Source organism: Salmo salar, chromosome 27, assembly GCF_965601325.2.
Source record: "Salmo salar chromosome 27, fSalSal1, whole genome shotgun sequence".
Taxonomy (NCBI): Eukaryota; Metazoa; Chordata; class Actinopteri; order Salmoniformes; family Salmonidae; genus Salmo; species Salmo salar.
The window spans coordinates 23600869-23622009 of NC_138317.1; the positions used below are offsets into that span (position 1 = coordinate 23600869).

At 40.8% G+C, this 21141-nt stretch overlaps 1 protein-coding gene across 4 annotated transcripts in view; it reads left to right on the plus strand.

Annotated features, from left to right (window-relative positions):
- Window positions 1-308: 308 nt before the first annotated feature.
- The window catches only part of glci1 (Glucocorticoid-induced transcript 1 protein), a 41758-nt gene continuing 20925 nt past the window's right edge, over window positions 309-21141 (plus strand). For 2 of the 4 annotated variants that reach the window (XM_045709189.1, XM_045709190.1), the window contains exons 1-2: window positions 309-1104; window positions 14335-14486. In XM_045709189.1, the coding sequence (XP_045565145.1) occupies window positions 705-1104; window positions 14335-14486 (552 nt within the window). In that variant the 5' untranslated portion in view covers window positions 309-704. Of the gene's footprint in view, window positions 1105-14331; window positions 14487-21141 lie in introns of all 4 variants that reach the window. The other 2 variants (XM_014177850.1, NM_001165376.1) reach the window with 2 other exon arrangements.

Below are 21141 nucleotides of genomic sequence, written 5' to 3' on the forward strand. Positions count from 1 at the left end.
AGTCCCATAGGGCTGCGCACAATTGACCAAGGGTGGTTAGGGCTTATCCGGGGTAGGCCGTCATTGTAAATAAGAATTTGTTCTTAATTAACTGACTTGCCTAGTTAAAGGTTAAATACATTGATTTTTTTATGCTATCTCGAGAGCAGTCTACGTTGAATCTTCAGCAAACTTCAATGAATCGATTGGTGGATGCTTAGAATTTGACCAATGACCTCGACCTTACAGTATTATAATGACCAATCAGAGCTTTCCAGTGAGTGATTTTTGCCACGCCCTGCTCCGTCAGCCAGTAGTTTTGACAGAGGAGGAGGAACACAGGAAAGACAGACAACATTGAGACAAAACTAGCTAGCTATGTTGTGATTGCGCGTTTATAAGTAAAGTTCGTGGTTTAAGTCGTTTTTGTTCAATATGAAGACGTTTAATCCATACTTGTTAGAACACTTCAAAAATGACAAGTAGCAGAAAAAGTGCGAAAAATATAGGTAGCTAAGCAGTTTACGTTCAACTAGACTTTTACAAAAACAAATGTTCCAGATAACTTTTTTGGGGGGAAATTACCAACTTGCTTTATGTCACATTTATATACTTGAGCAAGCCAACGAAAATACTTTCCGGTAACTTGAGTTTTATTCAAGACTTTACTTTGTAATTTTGGCAAGTTTTTCAACTGGAAGAGTTGCACTGTGGCAGTCAACATCATGTCGACAGCATCATCAGCAACCAATTCAACCCAACAACAGCAAAAGAGGGTCAAGCGCAGCGGTGACGGCTCTCCAACTATCTCTCCAGCCGGCTGCAGCAACTGCAACACCACCACGATCCGGTTGCAGCCTATTCGTGCCACGGTGCCGTACCAGCTCTTGCGTGGAAGTCAGCACAGCCCAACCCGCTCCTGCTCCTCTTCGTTCACAGTCGCGAACAATACAGGACCGACATCGACGTCCGGTTGCAACAGTCCTGGCAGTCCGACGCAGCTGCTGCTCGCGAATTCGGTTCGAAACGGCTCAGTGGAGGGCAGGCTGGTCGCAAGGCAAAGACGATCGCCGCCGGACAGCAAGAGTTCACCTGAGCAGTGTCCGAACTCGCCTGTTTTCAAAGGTGCAGTAGTACCCGCTTGTCCATAATTTATTGCTTCCAAAGCTAAATATGCAATATGTTCCTATAACTAGCAAGCTAATTCGGTCAGATCGGGGGTCTCTGTTAGACGCATCAGCATCACTAGCACGCAAACATTATTTTGCTCAACATTGTGTGTTTATAAGCCAATCCAGATATAGCAAATAACATACCTAACCCTGAAAATGCTGTAATTTATTGCGTGTGTCGTATGAATGATTATGGACCCAGTAGCCAAATGCTGTCATGTTCAAATAATGAATTGGCATCGAGGGGATACTTCGAAAGCAGACATGCATATTAACTGTTTAATTTTAAAACAATTGCTTTGGGCTTTCGATGTATGTCTCCGTGGCTATTATATTAATATGGTGATGATGCAGTTACTGTACCTGCAGGCCAGCGCGCGCCTGTTAAGCTCAATACGGGTTACATTTCTAGAATACTGGCAACGGCAACCACATACTTATTGGACATGTTAAAATGATTAACTAAATACCAATCATGATTAGTGTGACAGTCCATTTATTTAGGTATTTTGTCAAATGTACGCTTGTTTGCCGGCGCTAAGGAATGGAAAGAATTACGTAGTTGAGGGAAGGTCGTTCGCTTATGGCAACACTGAGGCCTAGCAGGAGCGAGTGCATTTCGAGACGTAAACACGATAATTTTATTGCAAGTGCTGCTCCTGCTCGTTGCAAATACGTTTTTCTAAAGCTGCACTGTTATTTGACACCTTACAGGAGAGTACAATGTACTATATTTGACAGATAAATACATCCATCTAAGAGGTGAAATGCTATTTTGGAGTGCTATTCTTTCCCAGCACTTATGATTGCATGGATTCTAGAAGAGGTAGAGACAGGGTATTCCAATGCATTTCACTAGCTACCAGGTCCACAATATGCTGTCTATATTCACCCTCTTTCAAAATAGGAGACCCCAATATGACTACAGTACCCAGGTGTGCAATGCAAATTCTGCAGGTCTAGTAGTACTGCCTGCTGGTAGTACTACTGCTTTGACAATGGGATACCATGATCCAGACCCCCTAGAAAGCCTTGACCCTTGACCTTTCTCTGTGTCAAGCCAGAGATGATGGATGCAATATGGAGAAGTCACTGGTGACCACAGATGTTCTGCACATTTTAGGTGCAGGGCATTGGACAGGTGACCCCATGACTTGGGTTGAATCCCATTCTGCATTGCAGCGCACAGAATGGAAAAGCCCCCCAAAACGAGCCGTCTTATCCTACAATCTCATAGAAAGCATATGATATTCTGAAGGCTAGACTTCTCAGATGTAACAGTTTGTCGTCTGTACTGTAGTCATTTTGAATTCGAGGTCAGGACAAACATGTAGGCTCTAGTCTCCTCCAAAGAATGACAAGTGACAACCACATGAAATAGTACAAGTCATTTGATAATATGAATGTCCTCTGTGTTAGTATGCTGGGCTATGCAGTCATTAGTACTCCTCTATTAACACTATCCTGTTCCTATGTTAGCATTGAGGTAGTGCCTTGGGTCCTGTGTGTGTTGGTTATGCAGCATGCACTAGTCTGTGCATAAATGGTGTTTGTTTGATAATGGGTAACAGGCAGGTCTGTTAGGAGACAGGCAGGTCTGTTAGGAGACAGGCAGGTCTGTTAGGAGACAGGCTATTCATTCCTTCCTGCTCACACTCTGGTTGGTTGCAGCTGAAAGTGTTCAGCTGTTCAGGCCATGGTGACATATTCTGACATTCCATCACATTAATTACCTTTTAAAGTGGCAATATGTAACTTTTTGGGGCGACTGACCAAATTCACATAGAAGTTATAGAGCTGTCATTCTACTTGAAAGCAAGTCTAAGAAGCGGTAGATCTGTTCAATGTGCGTTATTTATATGCTTCCCGTTTAAGTTTAGTTTTTGTGTCTGTTTTGTACATCAGCTTCAAACAGCTGAAACAACAATATTTTTGCTTATGGAAAATATACTTCACAGCTGTTTAGATGGTACAATGATTTTCTACACTATAATAGCTTATTTTGTTACATAAACTGAAATTAAGCAAACTAGATGTTTACCAACCAGGAAATGGTGGAGCAATTACTGCATAGTGCAACTTTAAGCATGATGAAGGCGACGTCATCTCTCAGAACCTTAGACTTGGTGAACCCCTGTAGAGTGATGGTCCCACAACATTCTCATTCATCGTGACTCAAAAGGCCCTATTAACAAATCACCTTTAGCTGAAATCTAGCTTATATCAACCAGAAATAACCGGAAGGTGTTTAAAACCATCTGTTTGAAGGTGGCTGACAATCTGTCAGTTGTTTGTTGGAGTAGAGACCGGCCTAACTCTCATTGCTACAGGGGCATTCTGTTGAAGCATTGATTTTGAGCGGGGTGTTCTGCAGAGTACATCTGCTGCTTGCATTTCCATAGCATATGTAATCTGGGCTCATATCCCATTATGTATAGAAGAATCAATCTCTTGTTGTACAAAAGGAGGATTCGTGAGACGAGAAGTGGTGAAGCTGTAAAGTTGTGCCGTTATGGTTACAGGTCTTTAAGCATATTGCTTGTAAAGCAGGCTTATGGAGGACTGCAGGCTGGGAGTGATTTAGATTACGTTACTCTGGCATGAATGGCTTTAATGGTGAAAATTGAACTGTTTTATCTTCAGGTGGGGCGGTTCTGTGCCCGAGAAAATGTCCCCTCATGTCAAGTTATGAACAATGGGACAGTGAATATGTTTGCGTAGGTGTTATCTAATCTATGTTCCTTTTGACACTTGAAGTCATTAACTACACTTGCAGTCATTGTGAACTCTCTCCAGGTATAACTTCAGAGAGAGAGGATTGTAAACTACGCTGAAAAGTGAGTGTGTGTGTGTGTGACGCATCAGTTAATTAGCCAGTCCACTATGCTCTCGTGAAGCTGTAAAACAGAGTCAAGGCAGCTTCCTGTAATAGGCTTGGCATTAAATGGAACACAACAACAACACCACAACAACCATCTGCTTCCTGATGAAAGTATCCATACTGCAAATCTGTGAGCTACGTCCTATATTAAGCTAGTGCACTACTTTTGACCAGAGCCGCAGGCTTCCAAAATGGCACCTGGTGTACTACTTTTGGACAGCTCCGTAGGGATCTGTCATGCAAAGAGCCTGTTCTGCTAGTGACATTCCTTGTGTGACCCTGTGCTGAACTGTCAGCCACACTTAATGAGAGCGCTATTATGACTGATTAATAGGTGACCTCATCACCTTGAACAGTGAACACAACCGGTCTTTCTCCCAAACTCCAATACAGGTCCATGTTGCCTTTAAATAGTAAGGGATTGAATGAATGAGTTGCTTGTGCAGATGGAGAGGGATTGTGTATCTTGTGTGAATGCTGTGCATTCAAACTCTGGCAACACAAAGACTGTGGGTTAAATTCCTGCAGGGATCACTTGCACACACTCAAAATATATTCACACACTACTGCAGGTGGCTTTGGATAACAGGGTCTGCTAAGTGGCATGTATTATTATATTATTAACCCCCTTTGTAAATCTTTCAACGCTGTTCGGATGCACAGTGAGAGTGATTTCATCTACACCATTATTTAAGAACTATCATTATGAATCATCCCATACTTTTCTGTCACAACTGTCAAATAAGTGTCCCCTAGCTTCTACATCAACGGCTAAGCCTACAGCTTGGCTAGAGAAGCTTGTATCTGCAACCAGACCCAAATGTTAGGCTATTTCAACTTATTCTTTCCATTTAGAATTTTTGGTCTGGCTGTAAATCATTGAAATTGCCGGAAAGCATATGCACACAGGGCATTTGTTCCAAAATGGCAATATGTGTTTTTCTTTATCTTTTGATGGCATGATGACGGGAGCTCTCAATGTAGAGGCAGGAAGTTCTCTTTCCAAAATAGTAGTTCATCTGAAGTTCTTATCCAGAGCTACTGATTTTATAGTTTGTTTGTATGTATAGGCCAGAGATCGGCAATCATTTCCAAGTATCATCAAACCTCTATTTGAAAAGTTATCTGGGCCAGTTTCATTGAATCATTCAATGTTTAGGTTAGTTGTTGTTTTAGTCACAGTATTATGTTAGTGGTCACATAATGTAAACCTGTGAATGGTCATGCTGTAGTCAATGTGCTATAGAAATGGAGGCCATAACCATATTAGGGTTATTAAATGACCTGAGACTGATGGTTATTACATGGTTTAGCTGTTGTTTCTGTCACATATGTAACTAGGCCTAAACCTGTGGCATGTTCCTGTTAGGATAGGTGTTCCATATGTAAGGTGTTCCGTCAAACGTTGTTCTGGTGTGATGTGGGAGAGTTTCTCTGTCAGTCAACACTGGTCCTTTCTCTGTTTGTTCCCTTGGTAATTGCCATCGATCACCTTCATCTAAATCATTTTGTGTGTATTTGATCCATAGTTGGTCCATGCCTCACCATTGTTAAGCAGCTTAGGGTTAACTGGAAGGTTGCACTGTGCATTTATGTGTGTGTCAAAGGCTATGTTATGGCAGTTTGTGTTGTTACTGTAGGTGTTAGCCTATGGCCTGGGGAGAAAGTATGTTGGGCTTAGAACAGTCTTTGTAACTGTCATGGCTTCATTAGTTGTAGACCCTGATTAGCACTGTATTTTATTTGAAATTATTACTTAAAGTAGGCCAATTTTATATAGTATCGTGTTCTATATTTTCCAGCACTGTTAACTATTATTTTTAAAACTGACTGCAGGTTGGCCTAGCATGGGAACCAAACAGATTTGACTACGTTTCTATCGTGAGATCATCATTCAGTCTGGTTGGCTCTCTTTCCTTCATTAAATTCTCCAGTTCACATACAAACTCATGTTTATACACACACAAAAAGACACATGCAAGCAACGTGCTGTGATGGTGCCAGTGGTCTGCTCTGGGACAGCTCCTGGCAGAGTCATGCTCATCTCACTCTCATCTGGTCTCAGGAACCTGGGGAAAAACTGAGGGAAATGTGTCTGTGCCAGGAGGCAGACACCTAACGCTGTAGGCCTGTAGGAGTAGAAGAGGCCTGTCCAGTAGACCTAATGTTGTGGGCCTATAGGAGTAGAAGAGACCTGTCCAGTAGACCTAATGTTGTGGGCCTATAGGAGTAGAAGAGACCTGTCCAGTAGACCTAATGTTGTGGGCCTATAGGAGTAGAAGAGACCTGTCCAGTAGACCTAATGTTGTGGGCCTATAGGAGTAGAAGAGACCTGTCCAGTAGACCTAATGTTGTGGGCCTATAGGAGTAGAAGAGACCTGTCCAGTAGACCTAATGTTGTGGGCCTACTAGTAGATGCTGGGCGATATGGCCAAAATATCAAAATATGTTTTTTTATTTTATTTTTTATAAAAGTGACGGTATTTAATGTTTTTGATTAATACAAGTTCTACATTTGCTTTATGAGTAGTGCGTGATCCTAGGGTGGCAACACACACACACATATTTATTCTAAATTATTTAAATGGGTCTTATTCCATTCTGATTGTTTTATACTGTTCAATTCAACTTCAACCTAAAATAAAATAATTTCCATCAATTTCTGCATTTCCTGCACAAATTTGAGATCATTTCCTCACTGCCACGATATGGGCAAAAATACTAGGCCTTATTTTTAACCAAATGTTGCAATTGCGATTTAGAGCAAAACACTTGGGTGAACATATGGAAATATAATGTTTATTCTATAGTTAGAATATTTATAATAATAATAAATACCAACAAAGGAAAATGCCATGGATGAGTTTTTGTGACAGGGTAGGAACCAAAGTGATGTTCAGTGTTTCCTAGGGGACCCTATAGTCTTTGGCTACATTAAATCTTTATTCATGCTTTGCCTATTCCTGTTTGATTTATAAGATATGGTTTCACAAACAACATGTTGATTTAGGCTTCCACCAGCACTGGTATCAGGCTGTATTAGCTAGCTACGTTTGCTCTGACTCACTACTTTTATCAGCTAGTTAGCTAACTACATATTAGCATTAGTGGCTAATACGATTTAGCTTAACTTGCTAAGAAAATACAAACTAGCTGTTTGCAGATGTAAGAAAGACAAACTAATATCGTAATTATAGAACGCTTGTGGATTTATATTAAGGTCAAAGTGGAAACAACATCGTTGTCATCAACATTGTTGCATGTGCTGCATTGACCATGCAGACTGAACGAAAGTGTCTCGTGGTCAAGCAACAACAAATGCGCTGCTTGAGTGACGGGGGCGGAGCTAGGTCTGTGTGGAAAGCAGCATGGAGAGAGCGGAGAGGGATGACTCAAGTAGCAGAGTAAACTATACACATGGACGTTACACACGGCATATCACATTTAACAAACCGTTATAGAAGGTAAAGTAAAAACCCAAACCGGTCCCTGCATCTATATGTATGTGTGTGTGTGTGTGTGTGTGTAAAAAAATTTTTTTTTATATATATATATATATATATATATAATGGTGTGAGGAAGACCAGCTGTCCACATTGGAGAACCCTTTGGAAGTAGTGTTGTCACGATACCAACATTTTTCTAATGATACCAGGTCAAGTATCACGATACCGAGTAGTATCGCGATACCAAAATTCTGAATGGCCTAGTGTCCTGTTTGCCCTGTCCCACCGACGTTTGTTCCTGTTTTCTAAATGTTATGCACATGTGCTACACAAAACCTGTTACTGATATTCACACTCAATATATATATATATATATATACTCAGTACAACACATATAGAATTTAACTTTACACTGTATAATAGATACTGCATAGAATGTCTGATTTGCTCCTATTTGCAAAGGCCTACCTGTGATCTGGCTGGAGGAAGGAATATACTGTACATGCAGAATGATCTGCATCTCATTTTGGCAGTAAGGGGAAAACACTGCATGAAACATTATTTTCTCTTCAGTAAGCACACACACACTCTACCACCTTTCCTCACAGATTCTCTCGGTCTCCCTCACTCTCATAAACACACACACACACACACACCATACTCTCTCTCTCTCCCACAAACACATACACACTGCTCCCAACTTTAAGAAGGTTAGGCACCAAACAGAATTGAAGGAGCACCAGAAAGAGATAGATGTTTGATATAGTTCAGGCCTACATTAGGTCTATATGAATCCTACCTTTGAAGCATATGTAGTGAAGCAGACCCTTTTTCCTATTGTCAAGTTACCAGGTTGTTAGCTAGCTAGGTAAAATGACTGAACAACGTTGTTTGTTATTAAACCAATTAGAGGTCGACCGATTAATCGGAATGGCCGATTAATTAGGGTCGATTTCAAGTTTTTATAACAATCGGTAATCGGTATTTTTGGACACTGATTTGCCTATTTATTTTTCAAAAATTACACCTTTATTTAACTAGGCAAGTCAGATTAAAAACACATTCTTATTTTCAATGACGGCCTAGGAACAGGGGTTAACTGACTTGTTCAGGGGCAGAACATCAGATTTTTACCTTGTCACCTCGGGGATTCGTTTTTGCAACCTTCCGGTTACTAGTCCAACGCTCTAACAACCTGCCTTACATTGCACTCCACGAGGAGCCTGCGTGGCAGGCTGACTACCTGTAACGTGAGGGCAGCAAGAAGCCAAGGTAAGTTGCTAGCTAGCATTAAACTTATCTTATAAAAAACTATCAATCTTAACATAATCACTAGTTAAACTAGTAATATCATCAACCATGTGTAGTTATCTAACGTGTCCTGCGTTGCATATAATCGATGCGGTGCCTGTTAATTTCTCATCGAATCACAGCCTACTTCGACAAACGGGTGATGATTTAACAAGAGCATTTGCAAAAAAAGCACTGTTGCACCAACGTATCTAACCATAAACATCAATGCCTTTCTTTAAAATCAATACACAAGTGTATATTTTTAAACCTGCATATTTAGTTAATATAGCCTGCTAACATGAATTTCTTATAACTAGGGAAGTGACGTTGTGTCACTTCTCTTGCGTTCCGTGCAAGCAGTCAGGGTATATGCAGCAGTTTGGGCCGCCTGGCTCATTGCCAACTGTGTGAAGTCCATTTATTCCTAACAAAGGCCGTAATTAATTTGCCAGAATTGTACATAATTATGACATAACATTGAAGGTTGTGCAATGTAACAGGAATATTTAGACTTAGGGATGCCACTTGTTAGATAAAATACGGAATTTCCGTATTTCACTGAAATAATAAACGTTTCGTTTTTCGAAATGATAGTTTCCGGATTCGACCATATTAATGACCAAAGGTTCGTATTTCTGTGTGTTATTATGTTATAATTAAGTCTATGATTTGATATTTGATAGAGCAGTCTGACTGAGCAATGGTAGGCGCCAGCAGGCTCGTAAGCATTCATTCAAACAGCACCTTTGTGCGTTTGCCAGCAGCTCTTCGCAATTCCTCAAGCATTGCTCTGTTTTTGACTTCAACCCCCAAGATTTGGCTGGTGTAACTGATGTGAAATGGCTAGCTAGTTAGTGGGGTGCGCACTAATAGCGTTTCAAACGTCACTTGCTCTGAGACTTGGAGTAGTTGTTCCCTTTGCTCTGCATGGGTAATGCTGCTTCAAGGGTGGCTGTTGTCGATGTGTTCCTGGTTCGAGCGAGGAGAGGGACGGAAGCTATACTGTTACACTGGCAATACTAAAGTGCCTATAAGAACATCCAATAGTCAAAGGTATATGAAATACAAATCGTATAGAGAGAGAGAGAGAGAGAGAGAGGAGTCCTATAATTCCTACAATAACTACAACCTAAAACTTCTTACCTGGGAATATTGAAGACTCATTTTAAAAGGAACCACCAGCTTTCATATGTTCTCATGTTCTGAGCAAGGAACTTAAACGTTAGCTTTTTTACATGGCACATATTGCACTTTTACTTTCAAATTGAACATGTTTCATTATTTATTTGAGGCTAAATTGATAGTATTTATCTATTATATTAAGTTAAAATAAGTGTTCATTCAGTATTGTTGTAATTGTCATTATTACAAATAAAAAAAATCGGCCGATTTAATCGGCATCGGCTTTTTTTGGGGGGGGGGGGCCCTCCAATAATCGGCATCGGCGTTGAAAAATCATAATCGGCCGACCTCTAAAACCAATAAATAGTGACCTGGGATTAATTTAAAACAACTCGTGACATGGTTTGTGAAATTATATTAAATGGAAGAAAAAAGGTAGTTTTTGTCATATGAGTCATTTTTAAAAATCGTTTTTAACTAGGCAAGTTGTTTTCTTTGCTGTAAAGCTACAAACATGCCTGTTGTAAAGCCTACTCAGACTACCCTGTGTTCGTATACCAGTGAGGAAATACATTTTATCAAACTCTGCTCCAATGTATCAAATGTACAAAATGTAACAGAAGACTCATCAGGGACTGCAACCCCACTCGCCATCACGGTTCAATTCTGATTTAAAAACTGATATAGGTATGCATGAAGAGTGGAAGGAGAGAAGCAGGTGAGTGGAGGAATAGATATGCAGGAGGAGTGGAAGGAGAGAAGCAGGTGAGGGATGGAGGAATAGATGTGCAGGAAAAGTATCCTAACTGGTTGCATCACTGCCTGGTACGGCAACTGCTCAGCCTCTGACCGCAAGGCACTACAGAGGGTAGTGCGTACGGCCCAGTACATCACTGGGGCTAAGCTGCCTGCCATCCAGGACCTCTATACCAGGCGGTGTCAGAGGAAGGCCCTAAAAATTGTCAATGAACCCACCCATCCCAGTCATAGACTGTTTACTCTACTACCGCATGACAAGCGGTACCGGAGCACCAAGTCAAGGACCAAAAGGCTTCTCAGCAGTTTTTACCCCCAAGCCATAAGACTCCTGAACAAGTAATCAAATGGCTACCCGGGCTTTCTGCATTGTGTCCCACCACCCACCAACCCTTTTATGCTACTGCTACTCTCTGTTTATCATATATGCATAGTCACTTTAACCATACCTACATGTACATACTACCTCAATCAGCCTGACTAACTGGTGTCTGTATATAGCCTCTCTACTGTTATTTTTCACTGTCTTTTTACTGTTGTTTTTATTTCTTTACTTACCTATTGTTCACCTAATACTTTTTTTTTTTAAATTGCACTGTTGGTTAGAGCCTGTAAGTAAGCATTTCACTGTAAGGTCTACACCTGTTGTATTTGGCGCACGTGACAAATAAACTTTGATTTGAGTAGCAGATGAGAAGCAGGTGAGTGATAGCTGGTAGGGGATACATCTGGCCTATTACAGCTGCCAAGTGATATGTGCATAAAAGTGAAGTGGACATTGGACCGGCACATTTAGGGAAGGGGTCTGAATACTTTTTATCTCCACATTTTGTTACGTTACAGCCTTATTCTAAAATGGATTTGAATACATTTTTTTCCCTCATCAATCTATGCACAATACCCCATAATGACAAAGCAACATTTGTTTTTGCACATGTATAAAAAAAAGTCAAGAAAAAAAAATCTTATTTACATAAGTATTCAGACCCGTTGCTATAAGCCTCAACGTTTTGCTCAGTTGCATCCTGTTTCTATTGATCATCCTTGATTTGTTTCTACAACTTGATTGGAGTCCACCTGTGGTAAATTCAATTGATTGGACATGATTTGGAAAGGCACACACCTGTCTATATAAGGTCCCACAGTTGACAGTGTATGTCAGAGTGAAAACCAAGAACACAGTGGCCTCCATCATTCTTAAATGGAAGAAGTTTGGAACCACCAAGACTCTTCCTAGAGCTGGCTGCCTGGCCAAACCGAGCAATCGGGGGAGAACGGCCTTGGTCAGGGAGGTGACCAAGAACCCGATGGTCACTGACAGAGATCCAGAGTTCCTCTGTGGTGATGGGAGCACCTTCCAGAAGGACAACCATCTCTGCAGCACTCCACCATTCAGGCCTTTATGGTAGAGTGGCCAAAAGGAAGCCACTCCTCAGTAAAAGTCACCTGACAGCCCACTTGGAGTTTGCCAAAAGGCACCTAAAGGACCCTCAGACCATGAGAAACAAGATTCTCTGGTCTGGTGAAACTGAAATTGAACTCTTTGGCCTGAATGCCAAGCGTCACGTCTGGAGGAAACCTGGCACCATCCCTACGGTGGCAGCATCATGCTGTGGGGAAGTTCAGAGGCAGGGATTGGGAGACAAGTCAAGATCGAGGGAAAGATGAATGGAGAAAAGGACAGAGATCCTTTGATGAAAACCTGCTCAGGACCTTAGACTGTGGCGAAGATTCATCTTCCAACAGGACAACAGCCCTAAGCACACAGCCAAGCAGGAGAAGCTTTGGGACATATCTCTGAATGTCCTTGAGTGGACCAGCCAGAGCCTGGACTTGAACCCGATCGAACATCTCTGGAGAGACCTGAAAATCGCTGTGCAGCGACGTTCCCCATCCAAACTGACAGAGCTTGAGAGGATCTGCAGAGAAGAATGGGAGAAACTCCCCAAATACAGGTGTGCCAAGCTTGTAGCGTCATACCTATAAAGACTCGAGGCTGTAATCGCTGCTAAAGGTGCTTCAACAAAGTTCTGAGTAAAGGGTCTGAATACTTATGTAAATGTGATATTTCAGGTTTTTTATTTTTCTATTAACCTGTTTTTGCGTTGTCATTATGGGGTATTGTGTGTAGATTGAGGGGGAAAACGATTTAATCCATTTTAGGATAAGGCTGTAATGTAACAAAATAGAAAATGTCAAAAGGTCTGAATACTTTCCGAATGCGCTGTACAAGAGATTAGTTGCTGTTGCTTAAATTTTTAACAATGTATAAACAACTGACTTTATAAACATTTTATAAGAGGCGTCAGCTGGTTCTTTTAGATCTGAGAAATTTGGTCGCATCATATAAAACGGTACTACGGTATTCTAAGATTTGGGTATCATTAAAAATGGACTTTGCACACGGCTGAGTGGAGTTTCAAAATATTGCATGTTATATGGGTTTCTTGCGAAATGGATATTACACATCAATATTGTGATTTTTGAATGTGAATTAGATACATTTTGTAGCCCTAGTGTTAAAATGCAACAATTCCAAAGCTTCCCAGAGCTTTTGTGTTTAGTCTGAAAAAGACTTCAAGCCAGACATGCTGACTTAGCTTTCTGAGATAAAACACAAGCAGCATCTTTCAAAAAGAGCTCAGCATATTATTTCCTCTTTCTTACTTCCTGTTCTTCTTCAGACCTCAGCTGTGTCAGGTCGGCAAACTGCTGCTTGACACTGTGTCAGATCACATCCAAGGCCTTATTATTAGTTCTCTGAGAATGTAGTAGTGTTTACCTGTAATCCAGTGGATTTGCCCCAGGTGACCCTGCCCAGTGCCTTTGTCAGTGGGCTTTGATCCCACTAAACAGGGCTTGTCAGTCACATCAGGGGCAGGGTAAGGGGGCCCGCTGCCCTAAGTCCACCTAGTATGCTTGAGGACACCACTGCTGTCCTAGGGTCTTTTGGAAAAACGTGAAATACTTCACTCAAATCCTGCGATCATAGCCATACATTGAGGTTTTGTAGCGCAGGAAAAAAATATTAACATTTACTCAATACTTCCTAGTTATGAGAAACTTCAGCATAGATCAAGTCCTCTATAAATCAGAGGTGTTACGGTACACAGCACAAATCTGTTTCATTTCATACTGGAATGTTGTTCTTAGAAACCTGGCCTGTTTGGTCAACTTTGCTAAATGCCTTATATATTAACTAGCACCTAGTGAGTTGAAGCCTTTTGCTTTTGAAAATTCTAGCCCCATACAAAGCCACAGGGTTAGGAGGGTGTAAATATGGTTGTTTCTATCTCATGCGCACACACACACACACCAGAGAGTGTTGCTAGAACAAACACACAACCCTTGACCCAGATCCTCGGGTATGTGTGAGGTATTTTTATCAGGTTTTGCCTCACTGTGAGGGAGGACAGGCTGGGCTGCTCTCGGCTGCTCCAAGGGTAACCAAGTCAACCTGCAGTCTCTGAAAACAACACCATGACGTTGTCTCAGTCTGCATCCTCACATATTGCCTCTAGAGAAGAGATTGTGGGGGTTGCTCGTGACTGTACAGAATGTGAAGGTGGATTGGCATAGTAATCTGATCAGTTGTTAATATATTATTAACACAAAGTATTGGACTAGGTCAGGCATAGCCTTTTGAGAACCTCCTCAATTAAAATGTCTCTTCCCACTCCAGTAGAGAGGTCCAAACCCCAGCAGCAGGTGCGTAACTCAGGAGCCATCCGGCGGACTTCCTCCCTGGGTACCATCACCGGCCCCTACCTCACTGGCCAGTGGCCTCGCGACCACCATGTGCACTACCCCTCGTGCATGAAAGATAAATCCACTCAGGTAGGTGCCCCCTCACTTCCTGTCCCCTCACTTCCTGTCCCCTATGTTTCATGTTTTATCGGGTCCCCCCCGCTGAGATTGAATGAATTAATGAATGTACACTATGCTTTGTGCATTAAAGAGAAATCCACTCGGGTAGGGGCTTCCTCACTTCCTGTCCCCCTACCCTTCATGTGTCACGCTTTGTTCGGTCCTCCTACAGAGATGAATACAAGTGGCATTTATTCAACAAGAAAGAACTGATGATATTCCAGCTAGAAGAAACTAGATGTATTGATGGCTCTGGTTAGCTCTGGTTTATTGTTAGCTCTGGTTAGCTCTGGTTTATTGTTAGCTCTTGTTAGCTCTGGTTTATTGTTAGCTCTTGTTAGCTCTGGTTTATTGTTAGCTCTAGTTAGTTTTGGTTTATTGATAGCTCTGGTTTAGCTCTGGTTTATTGATGGCTCTGATTTAGCTCTGGTTTATTGATAGCTCTGGTTAGCTCTGGTTTATTGATAGCTCTGATTTAGCTCTGGTTTATTGATAGCTCTGATTTAGCTCTGGTTTATTGATTGCTCTGATTTAGCTCTGGTTTATTGATAGCTCTGATTTAGCTCTGGTTTATTGATAGCTCTGATTTAGCTCTGGTTTATTGATTGCTCTGGTTTATTGATAGCTCTGGTTAGCTCTGGTAATTGATAGCTCTGATTAGCTCTGGTTTATTGATAGCTCTGATTTAGCTCTGGTTTACTGATAGCTCTGATTTAGCTCTGGTTTATTGATAGCTCTGATTTAGCTCTGGTTTATTGATTGCTCTGATTTAGCTCTGGTTTATTGATAGCTCTGATTTAGCTCTGGTTTATTGATAGCTCTGATTTAGCTCTGGTTTATTGATAGCTCTGGTTTATTGATAGCTCTGATTTAGCTCTGGTTTATTGATTGCTCTGGTTTATTGATAGCTCTGGTTAGCTGTGGTTTATTGATAGCTCTGATTAGCTCTGGTTTATTGATAGCTCTGATTTAGCTCTGGTTTATTGATAGCTCTGATTTAGCTCTGGTTTACTGATAGCTCTGATTTAGCTCTGGTTTATTGATAGCTCTGATTTAGCTCTGGTTTATTGATTGCTCTGATTTAGCTCTGGTTTATTGATAGCTCTGATTTAGCTCTGGTTTATTGATAGCTCTGATTTAGCTCTGGTTTATTGATAGCTCTGGTTTATTGATAGCTCTGATTTAGCTCTGGTTTATTGATTGCTCTGGTTTATTGATAGCTCTGGTTAGCTGTGGTTTATTGATAGCTCTGATTAGCTCTGGTTTATTGTGGTTTATTGATAGCTCTGGTTTATTGATAGCTCTGATTTAGCTCTGGTTTATTGATTGCTCTGGTTTATTGATAGCTCTGGTTAGCTCTGATTAGCTCTGGTAATTGATAGCTTAGGTTAGCTCTGGTTTATTGATAGCTCTGATTAGCTCTGGTTTATTGATAGCTCTGATTTAGCTCTGGTTTATTGATAGCTCTGATTTAGCTCTGGTTTATTGATAGCTCTGATTTAGCTCTGGTTTATTGATAGCTCTGATTTAGCTCTGGTTTATTGATAGCTCTGATTTAGCTCTGGTTTATTGATAGCTCTGGTTTATTGATAGCTCTGGTTTATTGATAGCTCTGGTTTATTGATAGCTCTGATTAGCTCTGGTTTATTGTGGTTTATTGATAGCTCTGGTTTATTGATAGCTCTGATTTAGCTCTGGTTTATTGATTGCTCTGGTTTATTGATAGCTCTGGTTAGCTCTGATTAGCTCTGGTAATTGATAGCTCTGATTAGCTCTGGTTTATTGATAGCTCTGATTTAGCTCTGGTTTATTGATAACTCTGATTTAGCTCTGGTTTATTGATAGCTCTGATTTAGCTCTGGTTTACTGATAGCTCTGATTTAGCTCTGGTTTATTGATAGCTCTGATTTAGCTCTGGTTTATTGATTGCTCTGGTTTATTGATAGCTCTGGTTAGCTGTGGTTTATTGATAGCTCTGATTAGCTCTGGTTTATTGATAGCTCTGGTTTATTGATAGCTCTGATTTAGCTCTGGTTTATTGATTGCTCTGGTTTATTGATAGCTCTGGTTAGCTCTGATTAGCTCTGGTAATTGATAGCTTAGGTTAGCTGTGGTTTATTGATAGCTCTGATTAGCTCTGGTTTATTGATAGCTCTGATTTAGCTCTGGTTTATTGATAGCTCTGATTTAGCTCTGGTTTATTGATAGCTCTGATTTAGCTCTGGTTTATTGATAGCTCTGATTTAGCTCTGGTTTATTGATAGCTCTGATTAGCTCTGGTTTATTGATAGCTCTGATTAGCTCTGGTTTATTGATAGCTCTGATTAGCTCTGGTTTATTGATAGCTCTGATTAGCTCTGGTTTATTGATAGCTCTGATTAGCTCTGGTTTATTGATAGCTCTGATTAGCTCTGGTTTATTGTGGTTTATTGATAGCTCTGATTAACTCTGGTTTATTGATAGCTCTGGTTTATTGATAGCTCTGATTTAGCTCTGGTTTATTGATTGCTCTGGTTTATTGATAGCTCTGGTTAGCTCTGATTAGCTCTGGTAATTGATAGCTTAGGTTAGCTCTGATTAGCTCTGGTTTAGTGATAGCTCTGGTTTATTGATAGCTCTGATTTAGCTCTGGTTTATTGATAGCTCTGATTTAGCTCTGGTTTATTGATAGCTCTGATTTAGCTCTGGTTTATTGATAGCTCTGATTTAGCTCTGGTTTATTGATAGCTCTGATTTAGCTCTGGTTTATTGATAGCTCTGATTTAGCTCTGGTTTATTGATTGCTCTGGTTTATTGATAGCTCTGGTTAGCTGTGGTTTATTGATAGCTCTGATTAGCTCTGGTTTATTGTGGTTTATTGATAGCTCTGGTTTATTGATAGCTCTGATTTATCTCTGGTTTATTGATTGCTCTGGTTTATTGATAGCTCTGGTTAGCTCTGATTAGCTCTGGTAATTGATAGCTTAGGTTAGCTCTGGTTTATTGATAGCTCTGGTTAGCTCTGGTTTATTGTTAGCTCTGATTTAGCTCTGGTTTATTGATTGCTCTGGTTTATTGATAGCTCTGGTTAGCTCTGATTTAGCTCTGGTTTATTGATTGCTCTGGTTTATTGATAGCTCTGGTTAGCTCTGATTAGCTCTGGTAATTGATTGCTCTGGTTTATTGATAGCTCTGGTTAGCTGTGGTTTATTGATAGCTCTGATTAGCTCTGGTTTATTGTGGTTTATTGATAGCTCTGGTTTATTGATAGCTCTGATTTATCTCTGGTTTATTGATTGCTCTGGTTTATTGATTGCTCTGGTTTATTGATAGCTCTGGTTAGCTCTGATTAGCTCTGGTAATTGATAGCTTAGGTTAGCTCTGGTTTATTGATAGCTCTGGTTAGCTCTGGTTTATTGTTAGCTCTGATTTAGCTCTGGTTTATTGATTGCTCTGGTTTATTGATAGCTCTGGTTAGCTCTGATTTAGCTCTGGTTTATTGATTGCTCTGGTTTATTGATAGCTCTGGTTAGCTCTGATTAGCTCTGGTAATTGATAGCTTAGGTTAGCTCTGGTTTATTGATAGCTCTGGTTAGCTCTGGTTTATTGTTAGCTCTGATTTAGCTCTGGTTTATTGATTGCTCTGGTTTATTGATTGCTCTGGTTTATTGATAGCTCTGGTTAGCTCTGATTTAGCTCTGGTTTATTGATTGCTCTGGTTTATTGATAGCTCTGGTTAGCTCTGATTAGCTCTGGTAATTGATAGCTCTGGTTAGCTCTGATTAGCTCTGGTAATTGATAGCTCTGGTTTATTGATTGCTCTGGTTTATTGTTAGCTCTGGTTTATTGATAGCTTTGGTTTGATAGCTCTGATTAGCTCTGGTTTATTGTTAGCTCTGGTTAGCTCTGGTTTATTGTCAGCTCTGGTTTATTGATAGCTTTGGTTTGATAGCTCTGATTAGCTCTGGTTTATTGATAGCTCTGGTTTATTGATAGCTCTGGTTTATTGATAGCTCTGGTTTATTGATAGCTCTGGTTTATTGATAGCTCTGGTTTGCTGCAAAGCATGCTTGTTTTGAACTAGTATACTGAGGTGAAGGACAGGTGCTACAGATGTACGATCTTAATTTTACTTATCTTGTCACAGCAAAATAATCCTGCATCAACAGGATTTGAACATTTAGACCATAATGTTTCTTGATCTGTGGTTAGGCTATTAGCTGGCTGGAGAATTCTCAGCAACAAATTTGATCAAATGAAATGGCTGAGTACTGTGCTGCATCACCATAGGGAAGTGGGCTCTTTCAAGTTACTGGTGGCAATCCAGATTGTACAGTACTCAGTCACTGATTCACTTACCCACACAGATATGAGTTAGCCTCTGTTGCCCTCTTTCTCAGGTCTACACACCCTGTTTCCGCCAGTCACTTTGACATTTACAACCTACACATCTGCGGGCCTGTCTAGCCTTACTATAGATTAACCAGCCTGGCTCACTGTATTAAATGCCTGGCTTTTTTGTATTGACCAAGTAGGCCCTAGGTGTCATGGAAGCACAAAGGTGCCATTGTGGAGAACATGTGAGCTCCTGTCTGTCTGAGTGACACATGGCTTCTGCTTGTCAGATTAAGTCAACTGTTTGTACAGAACGATGTTGCTGCCAGTCCAGCTGTAGCTGGAATTTTCCCTTCCTCCTCCATGTCTTTCTCCTCCTCCTGCTTTTCTTTCTCCTTCTTCCCCTCCTCACCCTTTCCTTGTTCTATTCTGTAATTTTCAGCCATTGTGTCTGTGAACTGGAATTTTCTTCCTCCTCCCCTCTCTTCTTCCTGGTCCTATTCTGTATACTGCTGTGACCTGCAACACCCACACCATCCTTTCAGGTTATGACAGACATGCCCAAACACATAGCACTAAGATTATACTGAGAGCAATAAGTAGAAGTGTGTGGAAGATTGATTGTGCAGGCTAGGTAGTGTACTGGGCCAGTTTCACTGACCTAGGTTAAACCTACTTCCCAACTGGACAAAAAGGCCTTTTAATGGACATTCTGCTTTCTGCATTGAACATGATTGTACAGTGGCAGCCCAATATTCTGGATCCCTCAAACTGGTCATTTAAAGGGGTAGATTTGGCCAGGGGCACACTCCAACACTCTTCATTTACAAATGAAGCATATGTGTTTAGTGAGTCCGCTAGATCAGAAGCAGTAGGGATGACCAGGGATGTTCTAATTATAAGCGTGTGAATTGGACCATTTTCCTCTCCTGCTAAGCATTCTAAATATAACGAGTACTTTTGGGTGTCGGGGAAAATGTATGGAGTAAAAAGTACAATATTGATTTAAGGATTGTAGTAAAATAAAAGTTGTAAAAAATATAAATAGTAAAGTACTGATAGCCCCAAACACTACTGAAGTAGTACTTTAAAGTTGTTTTACTTAAGTACTTTACACCACTGTGTGCAGTAGCCAGTCTCAGTGAGAGCGAGCTAGCAGGGTTATGACACCACCGCAGCCGGTGCCAGTCAGAGATGACATCCCATTATTTGTATTTTATTATGGTTCCCAATTTAACTGCTGTCAAGGCAGCAGCTACTCTTCCTTGGGTCCAGCAAAATTGAGGCAGTTATACATTTAAAAAAAAAACATTACAATACATTCACAACAGATTTCACAACATATTAATACGTGTGTGCCCTCAGGCCCTACTCTACTACCACATATCCACAACACAAAGTCTGTGTGTGTGTATAGCGCGTTTGTATGCATGTGTCTGTGCCTATGTTTGTGTTGCTTCACAGTCCCCGCTGGTCCATAAGGTGTATTTTTATCAGTTTTTACAAAATCTAATTTTACTGCCTGCATGAGTTACCTGATGTGGAATAGAGTTCCATGTAATCATGGCTCTATGTAGTACTGTGCACCTCCTATAGTCTGTTCTGGACTTGGGGACTGTGAAGAGACCTCTTGTGGCACGTCTTGTGGGGTATGCATGAGTGTCTGAGCTGTGTGCAAGTAGTTCAAACAGACAGCTCAGTGCATTCAACATGACAATACCTCTCACAAATACAAGTAATGATGAAGTCAATCTCTCCTCCACTTTGAACCAGGAGAGATTGACATGCATATTATTAATGTTAGCTCTCTGTGTATATCCAAGGGCCAGGCGTGCTGCCCTGTTCTGAGCCAATTGCAATTTTCATAAGTGTCTCTTTGTGGCACCTGACCACACGATTGAACAGTAGTCCAGGTGTCACTAGGACCTGTAGGACCTGCTTTGTTGATAGTGCTGTTAAGAATGCAGATTAGCGCTTTATTATGGACAGACTTCTCCCCATCCTAGCTACTGTTGTATCAATGTGTTTTGACCATGACACTTTACAATCCAAGGTTACTCCAAGCAATTACCACATTATTCATTACAACATTTAGTTGAGGTTTAGTGAATGATTTGTTCCAAATACAATGCTTTTAGTTTTTGAAATATTTAGGACTAACTTATTCCTTGCCACCCATTCTGAAATTAACTGCAGCTCTTTGTTGCAGTCATTTCAGTAGCTGTGGTAGCTGACGTGCAAAGTGTTGAGTCATCCGCATACATAGACACACTGGTTTTACGCAAAGCCAGTGGCATGACGTTAGTAAAGA